The following is a 23,253-nucleotide window of genomic DNA, read 5'->3' as shown; positions in this document are numbered from 1 at the left end:
AAATGTGTTGGATGCATTTGCTGTTGGTTTTGATTGTGTTTCAGATGATTTTGTGCCCAATGTAAAATACTTTTTATTGTAAATAAGAATAGAATTATGTTTCTAAACACTTCTACAGGAATGTGAATGCTACCATAATTACGGGTAATCCTAAATGAATTTTGAATAATGATGAGTGAGAAAGTTACAGATGTACAAATATCATACCCCCAACAAATGCTAACCTCCCCTGTTATTGTAAGAATGGCTCTTTCTACCTCCTCACCCTCGCACTTTATCAGCTAGCTTAAAAATTGAATTTTCTTCTTCTTCCCCCGAATCGGACCGGGTCTGGATCTGACCAGGTCTATATGGAACAAGACTCGTTGGAACTGAATCTCTATAAAACCTTTTTTTTTACTATTATTTTTGTAAATGTAATCCATTTTCTCCCAAAATGGTAGTTACAGTCTTGTCCAATCGCTGCAACTCCCATACGGTGTCGGGAGAGGCGAAAGTCGAGAGCCATGCGTCTTCCGCACTGCTTCTTGACACACTGCTCGCTTAACGTGGAAGTCAGCCGCACCAATGTGTCGGAGGAAACACTGTACAACTGACGAACGAAGTCAGCGTGCATGCGCCCGGCCTGCCACAGGAGTCACTAGAGTGCGATGGGACAAGGACATCCCGGCCCGGCAAAACCCACCCCTAACCCAGACGACGCTGGGCCAATTGTGCGCCGCATCATGGCTATCTGCAGGGGATACTGATCAGAGGTTAAGCAAACCCATCTGGAATGTATTAAGTAGACTGGGGTGGGCGCATACTGTACATATAGCGCTCAAGCTATGGTGCCAAGCTTTAAAAAAGACCCCCGTTCCACAATCTCTCAACAGAGGTGATAATGTCTTGGTCATCTGGAAACCTGTATGTTTTAACTTTTGTGGGCGTTCGTGATTGACAATATTATTTTTTATTTTTTTCACCCCCTCTAGCCTACCTCTCCAACCACAACCTAGGAACTCAGGTAACTTGATCACTAGAAGTTTTGGCTTCTACCAATTGATCATTAAACAGATTAAAGTATAATAACAATTGATGGATCTAATATGAGATGCATATTCTCATCCAGGTGAAATAAAGAGATCAACCTCAATGTCCTTTGTGGATGGCTGTGTAGGAACTTGGCCCAAGGAGAAAAGGTTATTATCATGGAGCAAGTCAATTAATGACTTGTAGCAGACAAAATACAATTATTGTTTGGTACAACAAAAAAGTGCAATTCTATTAGCATTTGACCGATTGACTGGCTGTTTGTTTTTGCCAGGTCTGGGCCTTACGGTGTATCCTTCGACATCCCTTTTGACAAAGAGGACACCGCCCAGACATCCACTCCCCCCGGCCGTAGCATGACTCGCTCTGCCAGCACAGAGGGCTTCAAGGTTCAACAGATGCCCCGGGGCATGAAGAGGAACCTGTCCTTCCAGCCCATCAATGGGCAGGGAACGGGCATCGAGGAGGAGGGCCGCCTGGACAACCTGGCAGGGCCCAATCTGCCCAGACAGCCTGGCAGGCCTGAACCCCCTGGAGGCCCACTGAGATTCCCCAACGGTGGCTCAAATCTGGACGGGCATGGAAATAGCATCGCCACCCCCAGCATGGAGGAAGCCCTTCAGATAATCCACAACACCGGTAGGCAGGCCCCACAGCACCCTCTGACAGAGGGCATCAAAAATGGGTTCTTCCTGCACAGTCCAAACCAGGGCAGAGGAGGTGGTGAAATTGGCCTGGATCCTAATGCTCGACCGGAGAAGAGGGACATGGACTCGTTGAGCACCACAGACACTACGGAGGTGGACACGGGCATCCACGTGAGGACCGAGGACGTCGCTGAGACCCTGGACGAGGACTCATCGCTGAGGGAAGCTCTGAGCATGGAGCTGGATATGGACACGCCCAGCCCCTGCCCAAGCAGCTCCGGCTACGCCAAATCTCCCTCCACCAGCTCCGGCACCAAGATGACCAGCTTTGCCGAGCAGAAGTTCCGGAAGCTCAGTGTCCCCGAATCGGGGGGAAGAAGCAGCAGCAGCGGGGGCGGCAGCTCCCTCAAGACCACCCCCGAGGGCTCAGAACTGGGCCTCCCGTTGTCCGTCTCCTGGGCACCCACTCCGGAACACAGCCCCGTGCATCAACAGATTGTGCCTCTCACCCAAGACACTCCAACTGGGCCAGCCCAGGCCCCTCTCCCTAGCGACCCGGCCCAGGCCATGGCGACAGAGATGGTGGAGCTGCGCATGCGCCTGGAGGAGAAGCGAAAAGCCATTGAGGCGCAGAAGAAGAAGGTGGAGGCCGCATTTACTCGCCACCGCCAGAGGATGGGCCGCTCCATCTTCCTGGACGTGGTCAAGAGGAAGGGTGACGGCGCCTCGGGGGTAGGAGGACAGGAGGAAGGGGGGAAGACGACAACGGAAGACGAGAGGAAAACAGGGAGGAGCGAAGCGGACACGCCCGACGGGGCTGAGCAGGGGCAGGGACTCTCTGGGGCCCGCTGGCTGAAATCCTCCTCCGGAGGAGGAGGAGGAGGAGGAGGAGGAGAAGAGGGAGGTCAAGGTCCCGCCGGAGGTCAAGGACCCGGTGAGGTGGATCTAGCTGAATACACACGCTCCATCGAGAAGCTGAACCACTCGTTGGGCTTCCTGCAGACAGAGATGCAGCGCCTGGCCCAACAACAGGAGGTCATCATGGCTATGAGAGAACAAAAGCAACAACAGGCCTGGGTCATCCCCCCTCCCCAGACCTCGCCACAGAAATACACCCGCGCCTCCACCCGCTCCTCCGGCTCACCCTCCCCGGCCGACTCACCCTGCTCCGCCCACCGCTCGCCCACGAGCATCAAGAGGAAGTCGGCCTCCTTTCACTCACGGAACCCCCGCACGCCGCGCCCCAGCGAGCTCAAGCTGGCCCCCTATAACCGCTGCCTGACAGCACCCCAGTCTGTGGACAGCCTCCCCCGCCTGCGCCGGTTCTCCCCATTCCAGCCCATGGCCTTTGCCTACATGGGGGAGAAACCCGCCGGTCAAACCACAGAGACAGAGGACAAGGATAGGGACAGGGACACTGAACCGCTGCTATCCCCAGAGACAGAGGCAGGTAGTGCCTCTTCTCCCTCCTCCCCAGCCAAAGACAAGCAGAAAAGACAAGGGACCCGAGAGATTGCCAAGAAGGATGAAGCAGAGGAACATGAGGAGATGGAAGTAGAGGAGAAGAAGCAGGTGAAAATGGATGAGCTCAAACCCATAATAGTGTCGACTGTATCTGAAGTGCTGGCCCAGCCAGTGAAAGAGACCTTTACGGTCACCCCCACCGAGACCCCCCTTATCTCAGACCTCTTTGGCGGGGCAAGAAGCAACCTGATTGAGGTGCCTCTGTATGTCTTCAAGCCTCTTGAGGGAGAAGGCATGGAGGAGAGTGGAGACATGGAGGGGATCTATGGTGATGACGAGAAAATGTCCTGTGGCTTTTTCTTTAAGGTAGGAAGTTAAAGATACATGATAAGAAGTTTTTTTGCTAATAGTTGTGAGCTAATTTTGACACAATATTTCTGTCCATTTAGAACCCTTTTGGCTCAAGAGTATCCCCAGAGGCAAACGTTCTGTACAATTTAAAGATCCCGAACAATCATTCTGATTCCCATGTAAAATAGCATTTTGAGTGACTAAAACATCATAACATAATATTTCTTCCCGATATATAAATACTCAACATTTTAGAAAAAGTACTTTTTCTGTCATGTCAAACTACCAGGAAGTCTGAAAAGACAGTGGGCGGGGAGCTTACCTTGACTGACGGTTCTTTGAAAATACCTATACTTCCGTTCAAAAGTTTGGGGTCACTTAGAAATGTCCATGTTTTTTAAAGAAAAGCAACATTTTTGTCCATTAAAACAACATCAAATTGATAAGAAATACAGGGTAGACATTGTTAATGTGGTAAATGATTATTGTAGCTGGAAACGGCAGATTTTTTATAGGATATCTATATAGGCCCATTATCAGCAACCATCACTCCTGTGTTCCAATGGCACGTTGTGTTAGCTAATCCAAGTTTAGAATTTTAAAAGGCTAAATGATCATTAGAAAACACTTTTGCAATTATTTTAGCACAGCTGAAAACTGTGGTGCTGATTAAATAAGCAATAAAACTGGCCTTCTTTAGACTAATTGAGTATCTGGAGCATCAGCATTTGTGGGTTCGATTACAGGCTCAAATTGGCCAGAAACAAAGAACTTTCTTCTGAAAATCGTCAGTATATTCTTGTTCTGTGAAATGAAGGCTATTCCATGCGAGAAATTGCCAAGAAACTGAAGATCTCGTACAACGCTGTGTATTACTCCCTTCACAGAACAGTGCAAACTGGCCCTAACCAGAATAGAAAGAGTGGGAGGCCCCGGTGCACAACTGAGCAAGAGGACATTAGAGTGTCTAGTTTGAGAAACAGACACCTCACAAGTCATCAACTGGCAGCTTCATTAAATAGTACCAGCAAACACCCGTCTTAACGTCAACAGTGAAGAGGCGACTCCAGGATGCTGGTCTTCTAGGCAGAGTTGCAAAGAAAAAGCCATATCTCAGACTGGCCAATAAAAAGAAAAGATTAAGATGGCCAAAAGAACACAGACACTGGATAGAGGAATTGTTGAAGTTGCTGTTGATGTTGATGTTTTTCTGGTACTATTTAATGAAGCTGCCAGTTGAGTACATGTGAGGCGTCTGTTTCTCAAACTAGACACTAATGTACTTGTCCTCTTGCTCAGTTGTGCACCGGGCCTCCCACTCCTCTTTCTATTCTGGTTAGAGCCAGGGAAGGGAGTAGTACACAGTGTTGTAACGAGATCTTCAGTTTCTTGCCAATTTCTCACATGGAGTAGCCTTCATTTCTCAGAACAACAAGTTGACAAGTTTCAGAAAAAAGGTCTTTGTTTCTAGCCGTCTGTAATCGGAAGAAAAAAAGAACCTATTGCGATTATGTTGAATTATGTTTGGTAAATAAAAATAGACATGGTAGTGGTAATATTTCATTCAGTAGAGCAATTTTAAGGCGGCTTAACCCGGTGTAAGTTGTTCCAAGAGACCACTTTTTTGACTGTTCGGGACCTTTTTATGTTTTGGAATAATCTCCAAAACAATAACTGTTACATTAGTGTGTAAATGTCAGATTCTGGATATTTGGCCGCCAAAAATGACTATTGTCTAATGTAATTGAAAAAGCCTGTGCTTTGTTTTTTGGAAGGAAATACTCTGTTTATAATATGAGATTAATGATTTTTTTAAATAGGTCAAGCCGAGGACAACTTTGTCTTTCCTGTTCTGGGGAGGGTATCTAGCTAGCTACAGTTGTCTGTGCCTTTATCTAGGTCAGGAAACTGGAGCTTGTGAATAATTCAGATGCAGCTGCTGAGAAGTGGGTTCATAGAGATGTTGAGCTCGTTGTAGGATAGTTGTGATGAGGTTCACATGCAATTTTCAGCATTCAGATCAAATGATCAGATTTTGCACATGGTATTGGATCTTGTGTGCCATAGTAAGAAATAGTCGTCAGTAGAGGCGTATTGCTATTAGAGAGAGCATCACTCCCAGTTTAGCTGTAATTACTTAGGAAATACACCCAACAAGGGGCCTCTGCCTAGGGCGGCCTACTCTTACCCTAGACTAAAAAGCATGTTCAATTAATAGTCTCCATTGAAAGTGCTAGCACGTTCAGCGAAAAGTCTCCACTAAAACTGCTTTCAAGTCCTGAGTGGTAGGTATAATCTTGGTCTGTGCAGCTGCCCCTTTAAATGCACCAGAAGAAATAACATCTCACATTAACCAGGGAAGTTCTGAGAGTTCCTGTAACTGTACACCACTGGTTATGAAAGAACACCACTGACTGTGTGTACCTGTCCCCAGGATGACGGTAAGGGGGAGAACAACATGGCTCAGAAGAGGGCTGCTCTTGTGGAGAAGAGGCTGAGGAGGGAGAAGGAGATGCAGCAGAAGAAGCTGCAGCAGGAGGCGGAGCTAGAGCATAAGAAAGAGGAGGCACGGTCTGTATTCCCTTCCACTACAATCATGCACAAGCATGCACATACTCACACCCACATACAAAGACTCACACTTGAGCTGTTTTTAAAGCCCCTCACACATAGTATCATGTTGTTTGACGTTAGTCAATCAAATTGTATTTGTCAAAGTACATCAATCAATCAATCAAATGTATTTATAAAGCCCTTCTTACATCAGCTGATGTCACAAAGTGCTGTACAGAAACCCAGCCTAAAACCCCAAACAGCAAGCAATGCAGGTGTAGAGTCATGAAATGCTAATGTAATTGATCAAAGTACATTACTACTGATTGTCTGGTAATGTGCATCAATCAATATTCAAATACTTTGATCAATTGCATACCATTGTCTATGTATGATTGTGTCCCGGTCATAGTTTTACATGTTCTTAATTCTTAATTCTTGGTCATCATCTATTTCTCCTTTCAGAGTGAAAGCAGAGGAGGAGCACATGAGGAAGGAGGAGGAGAAGGCCCGCCGGGAGTTCATCAAGCAGGAGTACATAAGGAGGAAGCAGCTCAAGCTCATGGAGGACATGGACACAGTGATGAAGCCGCGGCTGGCCGGCTCCAAACAGAGGAGAGCCCGGCCCAAGTCCATCCACCGGGACAGCATAGACTCCCCCAGAACCCCGACCAGGGTGGCAGGTAACCGTGGAGACAGCCACTCTCAGGGCTCACCGTCGGTGTCGTGTTGGTGTGACGTGTCTGCCCAAGTGCCAGCCATCTGGCACCACAGCTAGCTTTGTGCCATCTGCAATAAAACACTGTTTCTCTGCAGCTCAGTGTGGCTTCTTATGGTAGACTAGAGAGTGTACTAGTTCTGGTTGAGATCTGCATGCCAACTAGTACTATTAAGAAATTGCTTCATTATGAAAGCAACTTCTTTTCAATTCAGTAGCTAACCCTGCCTGATTTCTTAACTGCTTTGCCAAACCAATTCAACCAATTTGATCTTGTAATGTAATGTAATGTGAGGCTTGAATCGATCTCTGATAATCTGGCAAGGACATCTCATTATGCTATGTGGGACTCTGTATGGTTTCCATGGCATCCGTCGTCATTCTTTGACTACGAAAGTGAACTCAAAATCAAAATCCTGCCAAATTTAATGAGCCATACAGAGATATGTGTGTGTTTGTAAACATCAAATGATGCTGCAGATAGCTGTGACAAGGTGGGCACAAAATACTGTGGACGGACTGTGTTGTGATCGTGGTGTAACGGTGTTGTCCCATCTTGTGCAAAACTTGTTTCACATCCAGGTTCACGACCTCGTGTTTTTTCAGTCTCCAGCTTGTCTCTGGCCTCGCTCAACCTGGGAGACAGCGACAGTGTGCACTCTGAGAAGAGAACACCAAGGTGAGATTCCTTTATATTAACAGTATATGAAACACATTTCTGCATATTCCTAGTTGAATTTCCTCTTAGCATTTATTCTACTTTAAGGGGTGAATCCTAACTTTGACTTAAGTTTCATTTTCACTTAGTCATGCATTGATGTCAATGGGACAAGTGAAAATTCTACCTAAGTTTGAAAAATGTCCCAAAATGTTTATTCATACTCTGTTTCATTGAACTTATCACTTCTGACCTGCTTTTTAACCCTCTCTCTAGCCAACGGCTTTTAACCTAACATTTCTGTATTCTCTACACTCTTTTTTTCCTATCTACTCTCTTTGACCACTAATGTTTTGGAACTGTCAGAAGTGCTAGCTTACATTCTGGCAGCCTGTGCTTCTTTCTGAGCTCTCCTAAACTGAGAAGGAGAAGGTTAGTTCCTGTGTAGTAGTTTAACTCTGAATCCACCTCACTGTCCCAGCTTCTGTAGCATAAGAATGAGAGTCCTTATGGGAATTCTTAAGACACTGGGCCAATACCAAGTCAAGGGTCCTGTTCATTAGGACACGCAAAGGGAAATATTTTGCAACAGAAAACGAAAATATGTGTTTCTTATTGGAAAGTCCAGGTAGTCCCTCCTGTTTTAGTCAATTTTTATCCATTTGGTGTCTAATGAACACGACCCCATGTGATGCTTCATGGTCCCACCAACATCCTTCAATGTGACAGAGATCTCAGCATCAACAACTGCGTAAATGCATTTTCCCCCAATGCATTACACAGAACAATAAACAGCATTGTTCTGTTTCCCTATGTCACATTGTCACTGCCTATATTCCTACTGCTTCTTAACCTCTTCCCTATGCTAAGTCTACCTAGATAAGATGCTTCGTGATATAGGCGCTTGTAATATCTATCCCTCAAGAACACTTGATTGCATCACATTGCTTCACTGCTGCCCATGCTCGTATGAGAGTAAAGATATACCCTTTTCACGCTATTGTTCCGACCCAAACCAAACTGTGCTGGCTCAGATATTTTGTTTACACATGGTCCTTTTCAGTATGGTTCCAGCAACTATGGTGGATGGGTAATCAGGCCAGCTCAGTACAGCTTGGTTTGGTTCAGCTGTTTGAAAAGCCCTTTAGAGAACTTGAACTTAAGGTTTCGATAAGCAAAGGACCGCAGTAGCCAAAGCCAATCCCTGTTAGCGATGTTCAAATGACTTGGGTACACACTGTTTGTACTGTGCACACAAATAGCTTGTACAGTTTTCCCATGGCAAGCGAGAAGTTCTTACATCATGCTATATGTGGTAACAAAGCAGACCTTTGAAAAGGCAATACCTGTGGAGCGAGGTGACCTAAGTGCTTGTGTTGGTGTCTGTGTGTGTGTGTGTGTGTGTGTGTGTGTGTGTGTGTGTGTGTGTGTGTGTGTGTGTGTGTGTGTGTGTGTGTGTGTGTGTGTGTGTGTGTGTGTGTGTGTGTGTGTGTGTGTGTGTGTGTGTGTGTGTGTGTGTGTGTGTGTGTGTGTGTGTGTGTGTGTGTGTCAGGCCTGATTCTGCAGATGGTTTTCTGTCCCCTTGTCGATCTGGGAGCCGGAATGGGGAGGACGATTGGGAGAACGGTTCCACCACCTCGTCTGTTAAATCTAACACAGAGTACACCGGTGGGTGATCAACTCATTACACACACCAGTGGCACATTATTGGATCATTTGTATTAGCTGTATTATAATTCTTCATGATTGGCTTTGCTAACTGAGTGTACTTCATGCTTTTAAGATATCTGATTTGGGTCCAGTTCATTAATCTAAACTGCTTTTATATAGGCTAGGATATAGGATTAACTTTAATGTCCGTGAGGTGAAATTGTCTTAGAGACACAGTACTGCTGTATACAAAATAGACACTGTACATTCCACTCAACAGAATACACGTTACCCAATGGGGTTTAATCAAGCCCTGCTTCGCTATAAAATGTGTCACTGACTATTACCAATGTGCTATGGTGAGAATGATTGTTGAGAGATCTCCACTTAAAAACAAAATGTATTCACTGTTGCTATTGAAGTCCTTCCAAAGGGTAGGTTTTACAGAGCAAATTAAATGTGACCGTACTTTATCACTCATATATCATTAATTATACTATTTAGGCCTATATAGCATTTACAACGTCATCAACAACTATTGTTTCAATTAACCCTAGAATTAAACTAAAAATAGACAATAAATAGACCTAGGATTTCAAGCTCTGGTTGATTTCAAGTTTAATGATATTAAGCAATATTGAAATGTGTTTTGTTGTCACCGCAACCAAATAGCAAGATTTGAAGGAGATGTATCTTCTGCTTGCATAGTTCCATCTGTGCCACATATTTACTCTGGATTTAATTCCAGTTTGTCTATATTTAGTTATATTCTTTGTTGATATTTGGTTACGTTCAGAGGCATCATGCCCATAAGGGGGGGAAAGGGCATGTTCCCCCTCAGATATGTCATTTTTTAAAAGCATAATATTATGTCTCTGGATTGCAAGGAAAAGTTGTTTCAGGTGTTTGAAAAATTCTAAATTCACCAACATCAGCCCCACTCCGGACCACCCCCCATCCATCCATACGTACTTCATGTTCCCTCTAGAATAATGGGTGCATAACGCTCCTGGTTGCATTGACAACCAAACACAATTCAATATCTCTTTTGAAAGACAATGAATGGTAAAAGGTAAGCGTCTAATGATTGACACCCCTAAAGATTCTTGTAAATAAGGTAGTCAAAAGTGTAGTATTTTGTCCCATATTCCTATCACAGAATGACTACACCGAGCTTTTGACTCTCCAAACTTGTTGGATGCATTTGCAATTAGTTTTGGTTGTGTTACAGATTATCTTGTGCCCATTAGTATGCTATTCAGTATGGTAAATCATGTATTGTGTCATTTTGGAGTCACCTTTATTGTAAATAAGATTAGAATATGTTTCTAAACACTTCTAAATTAATGTGGATGCTACCATGATTACGGATAATCCTGAATGAATCGTGAATACTGTGAAAGATCATACCCTTAAGATCTCCCCTGTTACAGTACTTGTAATGGTTCACATTTCTTGGAGGTACGATCTTTGCCCGTCTTTGATTTTATGAACAAGTGGTCACGGCCAGCTGGTCAGGTTAGCATAGGGCTAAATGTGCCAGGTTATCTAATGGGAACAGCTAACATGTAGCGTTTTATCACACGCAATTAGGTCAACGATTTTAATCGGCTGAAGCACATTTTAAACTTAAACCTTTTCTGATGTTTGCAAGTATAGACACCCTGAAATTGCCCTGCCAGTACCTGGTTGCTAAAATGCTATAATGTTCGCCTAATTTCAGTTTATGTGAGGAAAAACAAGCAGTGTAGAGAATCATTGTACCATCTAAACCGATGTGAAATATATTTTCAATAAGCAAATATATTGTATTGTCAGCTGTTTGAAACTGGTGTGCTAAACCAAAAGTAAAATGATGCAAAGCTAAACTTAGATGCACTATGCAGAAATTGGTCTGCCATTTCCTGGTTGCTAAAATTCGAATAGTTCCTCTAATTTCAGTTTGTGGACCAAACCAAAAATGTTGTATTTTCAGCTGTTTGAAGCTGGTGTACAAAACTGAAAGTAAGAACAGAAATCATAGAACTGCTGCACATTGAACAGATCTACCGGTTCTTAGACTTGCTTTCAATGAGAATGGCAGATCTATAACTCACATTTTAATGTGAATTTGGTCGGTCGCCAAAAAATGTTACATAATGCCGCTTTATGGTGGGGGAAGAGTTGTTTTAGTTCAGGCTGTTGTTGCAATTCGCCTAGTTTCCACCAGGGGGATGCATTTTACAAAGAGACCCTTTCAAAGTTGGAAGTACCACTAACAGCTTCAGTTTATGTTTTTGTCACTGCACATTGGTTGGGTAACATGTTGAATCTAATGCCATGATTGGTCAGCATTAATTATTATGTTTTTGACTTGAGACAAACAAAACAGAGGAGCGAGATGATGATAACGTAGAGGGCCCTTGGTCTTAAGATTACATGATGAGTAGTAATGTTAAGATAATGCCTATAAATTATTTATTGACAAACTGCTGGGATAAGTCAGAGGCCCCAGATAGAATGGTTGCTATAATGACTGATAATCTTCCCCTTGTGTGCACAGGACCCAAATTGTACAAGGAGCCAAGTTCCAAATCGAACAAGCATATCATTCAGAACGCACTGGCCCACTGCTGTCTGGCAGGCAAGGTCAACGAAGGCCAGAAGAACAAGATTCTAGAGGTAATGTGTTCTCTACAATCTAGTCATTCTATTTCTACGGTGTTGGTAGCTCTTCAATACAATGTAATAACATCTCAGATGAATAATTTCTTAACATTATATTAATTTGATTATGGTGATGTTTACTAGGAATGTGTTTACATTTTATTTTTTGGGGGTGTAGATAAGCTTTAATATTGCTTATAGATTGTAGCTTCCATTATTGTACTTTGCTGCATCATTTCCAATCCCCCATATATTTTTTTATAAATATATTTATATACAGTACCAGTAGTGGTGGAAAAAGTACCCAATTACCATACTTGAGTAAAAGTAAAGATACCGTAATAGAAAATGACAAGTAAAAGTGAAAGTCACCCAGTAAAATACTACTTGAGTAAAAGTCTAAAAGTATTTCATTGTAAAGATACTTTAATATCAAAAGTAAATGTCAATTTAAAAATGTAAAATTAAAAAATATACTTAAGTATCAAAAGTAAAAGTATAAACCATTTAAAAATCCTTATATTAGGCAAACCAGACGGCAACATTTTCTTGTTTTTTTATTTTATGGATAGTCAGGGGCAGTAGGGGTGACCAGGGATGTTCTCTTGATAAGTGCATGAATTGGATCAATTTCCAGTCCTGTTAAGCATTCAAAATGTAACGAGTACTTTTGGGTGTCAGGGGAAATGTATGGAGTAAAAACTACATTATTTTCTTTAGGAATGTAGTGGAGTAAAAGTAAAAGTAGTCAAAAATATAAATAGTAAAGTAAAGTACAGATACCCCAAAAAATGACTTAACACCACTGAGTACCAGTCAAAGGTTTGGACACCTACTCATTCAAGGGTTTTTCTTAATTTTTACTATTTTCTACATTGTAGAATAATAGTGGACATCAAAACTATCAAATAACACATATGGAATCATGTAGTAACCATAAAAGTGTTAAACAAATCAAAATATATTTTATATATAGATTTGTCAAAGTAGCCACCCCTTTCCTTGATGACAGCTAGACATGTCTGTTGTCTTCTACTATGCTGTATGAGGACAATGATAATTTCTTTGCTCCTTTTTGCAGGAAATGGAGAAATCTGAGGCCAACAACTTTTTGGTGTTGTTCCGGGATGGGGGTTGCCAATTCCGTTCTCTGTACACGTACTGCCCCGAGACGGACGAGGCCACCAAGCTGACCGGCATCGGGCCCAATCGCATCACCCGTAAGATGATTGAGGGCCTCTACAAGTACAATTCAGACAGGAAGCAGTTCAGCCAGATCCCCGCCAAGACCATGTCTGCGAGCGTGGACGCCATCACGATCCACGGCCACCTGTGGCAAACCAAGAAACCAGCCACCCCGAAGAAAGTGGTACCTGCCAAGCCCTAATGGAACTTGCTGTACACTCCCAGCCACCCCCACCATTTCCCTTCAAATGGAACAGTCCACATTCAATTTGCACTTCACTGTACATATCCATGAGGATTCAGCACCTGCAATGCCAGTTAGATGAATGCATACTTCTGTTTGTGTTGTTTTGTTATCTCTTTTCATTCCTGTTCATTTTCCTTTAAAATTACAAACTGGACATGGGGACTCAGTTAAAGATATGCACAACTGGAATGTAAAACACTATTTAGTTAAGAGTTGTACATGGATATCACTGATGTGTTTAGTACAAGAGATTGTCTGGTTTTAGCCATTTTATTACAGCAAGTGTGTGTGTGTGTGTGTGTGTGTGTATGTGGTTTTGTATATGCCAAAAGAGAGACAAAAAAGAAATTAATGCCATATGTTTTATTTGGCACACTGAAGCACTGAATGTTACTCATTTGTATAGACAGAATTTTGCTTATCTGTTCAAATGTGTGGCCTTACGCTTGTTTTGTTTTTGTATGTCAGTGCAATGAGCTGATTGCACTAGGTTTACAATCAGCTCAGAGACTTTTGTATGCTGAGGTGACAACGCTTTTTCCATGTTTTAGGTTCAAATGCAAGTCTGCATAAGCTACACACAACATTGAGGGCCAAAAAAACAAGAGCAAAAAACCAACAAGCACACAGCTAGTGTTAGCCACCCAATACATTGCATGACTAGGCCAAGTGTTTTTTTTCCCCAGCTTATCCCTCCATTTAAAAAATGTGTTTTAAAGAACACATCTTAAACCACACTGTACTTTCTTAATGCTGTGTGTTCACAGCAGGTTTGTGAACTAAAAATAAACGTATGTTTTTACGTTACCTCCTTTCAAATTGTCACAAAATGGACCAGATTTGGTGAAATGTCTGTTATGTCGGTCTGTAATGAAGTTTCTTAACTATGGATATAAACTTATGATATAGAACAATTTAATGTTATTTTAAGGATTGTGATTTAGATTTTGGACTATGAAAATGGACTACAGCCCTAGTTAGGTACCATTACATGTATTATACCATAAACAGTAATTATTGTTGATTCTGTTTTAGTTCAGTCAAAAATGTTTTCAGAATTTTATCATTTTTAAAATTCTCAATGTCAAATTCCTTGTCAAAAGTTTGTTTATAGGATACTGCTTGACAGTGAGATTAACACACAGCTTGTATTATTTTGCATACTTATCAGGTATAGAAAAATACTGATTTATTTCATTTGCATTTAAGTATTTCAAGACAATTATGTATCACATGTTGTGGTAGATGCCACACTCATTTGGTACATTTTAGAGACCCCACATCTACTGCACACATGGAGACCAGACTGATGTTCTGTAAGGGAAAGATGTTTTTCCCTCCTCTAATAGCTGACTGAAGGCAGAATGTGGCAAAGTTTGTCACTCCAATACAGGTAGAGGCTTCTTTCTGTCTCCCACCAGCGTCAACACTTTCCTTTTGTCTATTAAAGTAGCCTCGTCGAGCAACAACTTGTGTAGGTTGGGGATTAAAGGATGAAGATATCACAAACATACAGTACTCCCCGCACCCTATACGATTCAAACATTGGTGTTTGGTTTTCATTGGGGTATATTTATAGAATTACCAAAAGAGAAGTTGTGTCTCTGGAATTTTGTAGAAAATTATATTGCTATGGGACTACTGTTACAGTTGTCTTATTAGGCCGTTTAAGGCCAAGATTAATGGCTATTTATTTATAAATGAGTGGACATTGTACAGTGTTGCTGTAAATTAGTCTGTCCATCCTCCTGATGAAGCATTGCTTCCATTTTGTTTTATCAGACCGTCTGGTGTCATTCAACATATTGCTGAACATTGTAGGTTTGTTTTCTTTCTTTTGCATTGAATAAAATGAAGCATGGCCTCAAGTGTGTTGTGTGTCTCAATTGTCATATCAAGTTGGTTGAGAGCGGTCTTAGTGCCAGCTTCGTTCTGTGGTGGTAAATAGACGGCTACGAATAATATAGATGATAACTCTCTAGATAGTGTGGTCTACAGCTTATCATAAGGTACTCTACCACAGGCGAGCAATACCTCGAGACTTCTTTAATGTTAGACATCACACACCAGCTGTTACTGACAAATAGACACACACCCCCATCCCACGTTTTACCAGGAGGTAACGTCTCTGTTCTGCCAGTGCATGGAAAATCCCGCTAGCTCTATACTGTCCGTATTGTCGTTCAGCCACGTCTCGGTGAAACATAAGATGTTACAGTTTTTAATGTCCCGTTGGTAGGATAATCTTAATCATAGGTCATCAATTTTAATTTCCAATGATTGCACGTTAGTAAGAAGAACAGATTGCTAGGGGAGTTTACTTGCTTGCCTACGGATTCTCATAAGGCTGCCCTATCTGCGCTTTTCCTGCGTGTTTTCCACACAAAAAGCATGGATCTGGGCCAGTTCCAGTGAAAGCAGGATATCCTTCTCGTCGGATTCGTTAAAGGAAAAAGTTTCTTCCAGTCCTCGGTGAGTAATCCCTCTTCTGATGTCCAGAAGTTATATTTGGTCATAAGAGACGGTAGCAGCAACATTATGTACACATTAAGTAAAAAAATAAGTTACACAAAACACAAAAAAAATAACAAAATAGCCATGTTCTTCGGCGCCATCTTTATCATTCATGGTTTCCTCACTCGTAAAGGTGGTGGAATTATGAGGGAATTAAGTCAAGGTCAGAATACGTCTGCCTTCATTTTTAAGATTTCCATCCCAAACAAATAGTGGGTGAATAGCATGCTATGTTCATGCTTAAGTTCAAGATCAGAATACGCATAAGGAGAAAAGTGCATAAAAATTTAACTATGTTCCATTTACTCGCGCTTAACTCGGGTCGGAATCGTGGCCACAGGCTATTAATTTATCATCAGAAAAGTATATATTTTTCAGGTTGAGCCTTTATGATTACGTCTTTCCTATGCAATTGGTGACTTTTGGCAATCAATGGACTTCCACAGTGGCCCGGTATTGTCTACTACTCCACTAACTCCAATGGCTGAAACATGCACAGCGCACACATAATGTCTGGGAAAGCAATGTCAGGGATGTGAACAGTTACATTATCATGGTGGTAATTGGAGGTGTCATAACTCTCCTGTGATGATCTGAAGGATCACGTTACAGGGGATCCACTCTACAGTCGTGGCCAAAATGTTGAGAATGACACAAATAATAATTTTCACAAAGTCTGCTGCCTCAGTTTGTATGATGGCAATTTGCATATACTCAAGAATGTTATGAAAAGTGATCAGATGAATTGCAATTAATTGCAAAGTCCCTCTTTGCCATGCAAATGAACTGAATCCCCCAAAACATTTCCACTGCATTTCAGCCCTGCCACAAAAGGACCAGCTGACATCATGTCAGTGATTCTCTCGTTAACACAGGTGTGAGTGTTGACGAGGACAAGGCTGGAGATCACACTGTCATGCTGATTGGGTTTGAATAACAGAATGGAAGCTTCAAAAGGAGGGTGGTGTTTGGAATCATTGTTCTTCCTCTGTCATCCATGGTTACCTGCAAGGAAACACGTACCTGTGCCGTCATCATTGCTTTGCACAAAAAGGGCTTCAGAGGCAAGGATATTGCTGCCAGAGAGACTGCACCTAAATCAACCTTTTATCGGATCGTCAGGAACGTCAAGGAGAGCGGTTCAATTGTTGTGAAGAAGGCTTCAGGGCGCCAAAGAAAGTCCAGCAAGCGCCAGGACCGTCTCCTAAAGTTGATTCAGCTGCTGGATCGGGGCACCACCAGTACAGAGCTTGCTCAGGAATGGCAGCAGGCAGGTGTGAGTGCATCTGCGCGCACAGTGAGGCGAAGACCTTTGGAGGATGGCCTGGTGTCAAGAAGGGCAGCAAAGAAGCCACTTCTCTCCAGGAGAAACATCAGGGACAGACTGATATTCTGCAAAAGGTACAGGGATTGGACTGCTGAGGACCGAGGTAAAGTCATTTTCTTTGATGAACCCCCTTTCCGATTGTTTGGGGCATCCGGAAAAAGCTTGTCCGGAGAAGCCAACAGTAAAGCATCCTGAGGCCATTCATGTGTGAAGTTGCTTCTCACTCGCAATTTTGCCTAAGAACACAGCCAGGAATAAAGAATGGTACCGCATTCTCCGAGAGCAACTTCTCCCAACCATCCAGGAACAGTTTGGTGACGAACAATGCCTTTTCCAGCATGATGGAGCACCTTGCCACAAGGCAAAAGCGATAACTAAGTGGATCGGAGAACATCAATATTTTGGGTCCATGGCCAGGAAACTCCCCAGACCTTAATCCCATTGAGAACTTGTGGTCAATCCTCAAGAGGCAGATGGACAAAGAAAAACCCACAAATTCTGACTCCAAGCATTGATTATGCAAGAATGGGCTGCCATCAGTCAGGATGTGGCCCAGAAGTTAATTGACAGCATGCCAGTGCGGATTGCAGAGTCAACACTGCAAATATCGACTCTTTGCATCAACTTCATGTAATTGTCAATAAAATCCTTTGACACTTATGAAATGCTTGTAATTATACTTAAGTATTCCATAGTAACATCTGACAAAAATATCTAAAGACACTGAAGTGGCAAACTTTGTGAAAATTAATATTTGTGTCATTCTCAAAACTTTTGGCCACGACTGTACAGTGTGCTCTCTCTCATAGAGGGGGAGAACGGGAAGTCGACTGTTTTATGCTCGGTCATAAAATATGCTGCCCCTGTGCTCTGTAGTATTCGAGATTGGAACGTAAACTGTGGAACACAGAGACCCTTGGAAATCAAAAGTTAGATTTTATTCTAAAAATTATTCAATTTTTGAGAATGCGGGAATGGTCCGTGGACACTTAAGGGACAGTCATGTCAAGTGTGTTTCATTTGGTGATACAATGAAGGATGGGAAACACACATAACTATATCTCTTTTAAAGTGTACCCAGCTGTCAGGTTTACATCTAAATATTATGAAACGTATGTGATTAAACATGAAACTATTTCTGAAAAGATGTAATGTGATGTTAACCTTCTAAATGAGAAAATATGGGTTTTTATATAAAGTTAGTGGTCATGCCCACGTGAGCATAGACATTAAGTCGACGTCATGGAACCGCCCCTTCTTCCACAGAGTATAAAACCCACTTCCTATTAAATTTACATTTAACACGGAACCCATACCAGCTGCGCGCATGTGGTGATCGTCCGCCATCGTGCAACATTTATTTTGTCCCCACACCAAACGTGATCACGGCACGCAGGTTTAAATATCAAAACAAACTCTGAATCAGTTACATTAATTTGGGGACAGGTCGAAAAGCATTAAACATTTATGGCAATTTGGCTAGCTAGTTTGCAATTGCTAGCTAATTTGTCCTGGGATATAAACATTGAGTTGTTATATTTACTGAAATAAACAAGGTCCTCTACTCTGTCAACTAATCCATACATAAACAGTCAACCGAATCATTTCTAGTCATCTCTCCTCCTTGCAGGCTTTTTCTTCTTTGAACTTATATGATGATTGGCATCTAAACTTTCATGGTATTACCACGATGATTGACAACACAGTTCGTCTTTCAATCACCCACGTGGGTATAAGCAATGAGGAGATGGCACGTGGGTATCTGCTTCTATAAACCAATGAGGAGATGGGAGAGGCAGAACTTGCAACATGATTTGCGTCACAAATAGAACTTACTTTTATTTTAGCCCTTGGCAATGCAGATGCTCGTTTATGCGCACAAGCACTGTGGGTGCAATAATTGAATAATATAGATTTCTAAATGTATTTTGCAACCCTCGCGCATGTAGTCAGGGTGTCATACATTAAGTCTGAGAATGCCAGGACAGAGTCCCCATGTTGGAATGGCTACAATTCTACAGGCCACGGAGGCCATACAGCTGTAGTTTTGGCTACACGGCTGGAAATGGTTCAACTCTGAGACTATCGATCATGACAGAATAAGAGCAAATCCGAAACGTATAATTACTAGTCTGCAGCTGGAAATTACGTAAGTCCAGTACGAGAATACGGCCAACCGCCAAAACATCTATTCTATGCGACAACCATCCATTATGAACACAGAGACTTTCTATCGATATACTCTCCAGCAGACGGACTGGATTCCAACAGAGAAGACAAGAAGACAACATATTGGCGTAAATATATACAGTGAGGGAAAAAAGTATTTGATCCCCTGCTGATTTTGTACGTTTGCCCATGGACAAAGAAATGATCAGCCTATAATTGTAATAGTAGGTTTATTTGAACAGTGAGAGACAGAATAACAACAACAAAATCCAGAAAAACAATTTATAACATTTTTCAAAATGTTATAAATTGATTTGCATTTTAATGAGGGAAATAAGTATTTGACTTCTCTGCAAAACATGACTTAGTACTTGGCAGCAAAACCCTTGTTGGCAATCACAGAGGTCAGACGTTTCTTGTTGTTGGTCACCAGGTTTGCACACATCTCAGGAGGAATTTTGTCCCACTCCTCTTTGCAGATCTTCTCCAAGTCATTAAGGTTTCGAGGCTGACGTTTGGCAACTCGAACCTTCAGCTCCTTCCACAAATTTTCTATGGGATTATGATCTGGAGACTGGCTAGGCCACTCCAGGACCTTAATGTACTTCTTCTTGAGCCACTCCTTTATTGCCTTGGCCTTGTGTTTTGGGTCATTGTCATGCTGGAATACTGGCTGAGGGAAGGAGTTTCTCACCCAAGATTTGACAGTACATGGCCACGTCCATCGTCCCTTTGATGCGGTGAAGTTGTCCTGTCCTCTTAGCAGAAAAACACCCCTAAAGCATAATGTTTCCATCTCCATGTTTGATGGTGGGGATGGTGTTCTTGGGGTCATAGGCAGCATTCCTCCTCCTCCAAACACGGCAAGTTGAGTTGATGCCAAATAGCTCCATTTTGGTCTCATCTGACCACAACACTTTCACCCAGTTGTCCTCTGAATCATTCAGATGTTCATTGGCAAACTTCAGTCGTGCATGTATATGTGCTTTCTTGAACAGGAGAACCTTGCGGGCGCTGCAGGATTTCAGTCCTTCACGGCGTAGTGTGTTACCAATTGTTTTCTTGGTGACTATGGTCCCAGCTGCCTTGAGATCATTGACAAGATCCTCCTGTGTAGTTCTGGGCTGATTCCTCACCATTCTCATGATCATTGCAATTCCACTAGGTGAGATCTTGTATGGAGCCCCAGGCCAAGGGAGATTGACAGTTATTTTGTGTTTCTTCCATTGGCGAATAATCGCACCAACTGTTGTCACTTTCTCACCAAGCTGCTTGGCGATGGTCTTGTAGCCCATTCCAGCCTTGTGTAGGTCTACAATCCTGTCCCTGACATCCTTGAAGAGCTCTTTGGTCTTGGCCATGGTGGAGAGTTTGGAATCTGATTGATTGATAGCTTCTGTGGACAGGTGTCTTTTATACAGGTAACAAGCTGAGATTAGGAGCACTCCCTTTAAGAGTGTGCTCCTACCTCGTTACCTGTATAAAAGACACCTGGGAGCCAGAAATCTTTCCGCTCGAGAGCACCCTTACCTGCTGATCTATAAATTATATCTCTGGAATCTAGCATGGGTTAGTTTGGCAGCTGGGGAGCGATTACGAGGAGCAAACTAAGTTAGATTTAACCTTAGTCTGCAGATTTGATATGTGCTGAGAGAAGGACAGTTTACCTGTCTAGCCACACTCCAAAGTACTTGTATGAGGTGACTACCTCAAGCTCTAAACCTTCAGAGGTAATAATCCCACTGTTGGGGAGAGGGGCATTCTTCTTACCAAACCACATCACCTTTGATTTGGAGGTGTCCAGAACAAGGTTAATGGCAGAGAAAGCTTGTTGGACACTAAAAAAGCTTTGTTGTAGAGCGTTTAACACAAAACACGAGGGGCCAGCTGAGTATAAGACTATCATCTGCATATAAATGGAGGAGAGAGCTTCCTACTGCCTGAGCTAGGTTGTTGATGTAAATTGAGAAGAGGGTGGGGCTTAGGATCGAGCCTTGCGGTACTCCCTTGGTGACAGGCAATGGCTGAGACAGCAGATGTTCTGACTTTATACACTGAACTCTTTAAGGTAGTTATCAAACCAGGCCAAATACCCCTCAGAGACACCAATACTCCTTAGCCACCCACAAGAATGGAATGTTCTACTGTATCAAAATCTTTGTCCAAGTCAATAAAAATACCAGCACAACATTGCTTAGAATCAAGGGCAACTTGTCAGCTGATTATTGACAAGTTTTAACAACACTTTTGATAAACAGGGCAAAATAGAAATTGGTCTATAAGAGTTAGGATCAGCTTGACCCTTTAAATAAAGAATACACCGTGGCTGCCTTCCAAGTAATGGGAACCTCCCCAGAAAGGAGAGACCAGTTAAAAAAGTCTGAGATAGGCTTGGCGATGATAGGGGAAGAAAGGATCTGAAGAAGAAAGGATCTAAACCATCTGACCCAGATGTTTTTTTGGGGTCAAGTTTAAGAAGCTCCTTTAGCACCTCAGACTCAGCGATTGCCTGCAGGTAGAAACTTTGTAGCGGTGCAGGGGGAAAAGTGAGAGGAGCATTGGGGATAGTCACATTAGAAAGGATGGGAGATGAGTAAATGTTAGAGTCAAATAGGAATCCTGGTGATTAAAGAGCTCAGTCATGTGCTACTTGTCAGTAACAACTACATCATCAACATTAAGGGATATGGGCAGCTGTGAGGAGGAGGTTTATTCTCCAGGTCTTTAACCGTTTTCCAGAACTTCTTGGGGTTAGACCCAAAGAGAGAGAGAACTGTTCCTTAAAGTATCTAACTTTGGCCTTCCGGATAGCCTGAGTGCACTTATTTCTCAACGAGAGCCAGTCAGCCTGAGTATGAGTGTGCCGAGCCCTTCAAATTGAATTCTTGAGGTGGAGTAACTCTGCCAGATCACAGTTGAACCAGGGTCCGAATGGGTTTTTAATTCTCATTTATGGGGGCGCATTTGTTAAACATACCACTGAAAATATACAAAATAAGGTCCAAGCATCTTCAACAGAGGGGGATCATGCTATGCTATATTCTATACCAATTTACAGAGGCCAGGTCATGAAGGCTGGCTTGTTCATTCAAGTTTTGACAAATCAGGACAGGTCGTTTCACTGAGCAGCCACTACGAACACAGGCTGTAAAACATTTATCACAAAGGTCATTACAGAAAACACATCCTGCCATTGTTGGGCTCAAGGGCTTTGACACCTCGCACTTCACAACTCAGTGCTAATTGAAGTTGCAACCGGATCTGTTCTGTCCTAGCAAGCTTGGTCGACTTAACATAGCATTCAGTCCTTATAAAGTAACATATCATTGTAATGTATTTTTCCTCTTGGCTTTAAAAGTAGCTTCAGACTAAACATTACTCACTCAGTTCCAGGTTGCATGGTGTTTTCAGGTTTCTGTTGTGCTTCGTTTGCTGGTCGATGGTTTTCAAGAGCATTAGCTGTAAAGTCCTTGGAAATAAGAACCTTGATAAAAGGAATCCTTCCAGGTAATTTTGTCCAAAATCAGGTTGCAAATTTGAAGTTTTTATTTGGAGAGATGGTTATGTTGTGGAGGTAGTATCCTGTATATGACCTTATGGAAAAATCCAAGTTAATCTCGCTCTAAATCTATATTTTTGTAAAATCATGCTGAGCAAATGCAGGAACCCATCTGCTCATGATCATTAAGTAGCCCTATTTTGACATATGGCAGGAATGGATGAGATCTTTATTCCAGTGAGATTGCTAAAGCGAACACCGCCATGTTTAGTTTTGCCCAACCTAGATCGAGGTACAGACACAGTCTCAATGGGGAACGCTGAGCTGACTACACTGACTGTGTTAGTGGCAGGCTCCACTACTAAGCTGGCAAACAGCCTTCTGCCTGGCCTGCACCCTATCTCATTGTGGAGCTAGAGGAGTTAGAGCACTGTTTATGTTGATAGATAAGATGAGAGCACCCCTCTAGCTAGGATTGAGTCCGTCGCTCACTCAGCAGGCCAGGCTCTGTCATGTTTGTGTGTGTCCCAGAAAGGGGGCCAATAATTGACAAATTCTATCTTTTGGGAGGGACAGAAAACAGTTTCAACCAG

At 42.6% G+C, this 23,253-nt stretch overlaps 1 protein-coding gene across 5 annotated transcripts in view; it reads left to right on the top strand.

Annotated features, from left to right (window-relative positions):
- Positions 1-15,019, top strand: part of LOC123997461 (calmodulin-regulated spectrin-associated protein 2-like) — an 84,287-nt gene extending 69,268 nt beyond the window's left edge. For 2 of the 5 annotated variants that reach the window (XM_046301723.1, XM_046301724.1), the window contains 10 exons: positions 975-1,006; positions 1,112-1,181; positions 1,307-3,509; positions 5,929-6,065; positions 6,513-6,730; positions 7,348-7,444; positions 7,790-7,855; positions 8,976-9,091; positions 11,616-11,734; positions 12,801-15,019. In XM_046301723.1, coding sequence (XP_046157679.1) covers positions 975-1,006; positions 1,112-1,181; positions 1,307-3,509; positions 5,929-6,065; positions 6,513-6,730; positions 7,348-7,444; positions 7,790-7,855; positions 8,976-9,091; positions 11,616-11,734; positions 12,801-13,106 — 3,364 coding nt within the window. In that variant the 3' untranslated portion in view covers positions 13,107-15,019. The remainder of the gene's footprint in view (positions 1-974; positions 1,007-1,111; positions 1,182-1,306; positions 3,510-5,928; positions 6,066-6,512; positions 6,731-7,347; positions 7,445-7,789; positions 7,856-8,975; positions 9,092-11,615; positions 11,735-12,800) is intronic. The other 3 variants (XM_046301726.1, XM_046301728.1, XM_046301727.1) reach the window with 3 other exon arrangements.
- The last annotated feature ends 8,234 nt before the right edge of the window (positions 15,020-23,253 follow it).

This window comes from Oncorhynchus gorbuscha, linkage group LG15 (assembly GCF_021184085.1).
Source record: "Oncorhynchus gorbuscha isolate QuinsamMale2020 ecotype Even-year linkage group LG15, OgorEven_v1.0, whole genome shotgun sequence".
Taxonomy (NCBI): domain Eukaryota; kingdom Metazoa; phylum Chordata; class Actinopteri; order Salmoniformes; family Salmonidae; genus Oncorhynchus; species Oncorhynchus gorbuscha.
The sequence above is the reverse complement of the archived record's forward strand: the minus strand, read 5'-3'. Positions and strand labels throughout refer to the sequence as shown.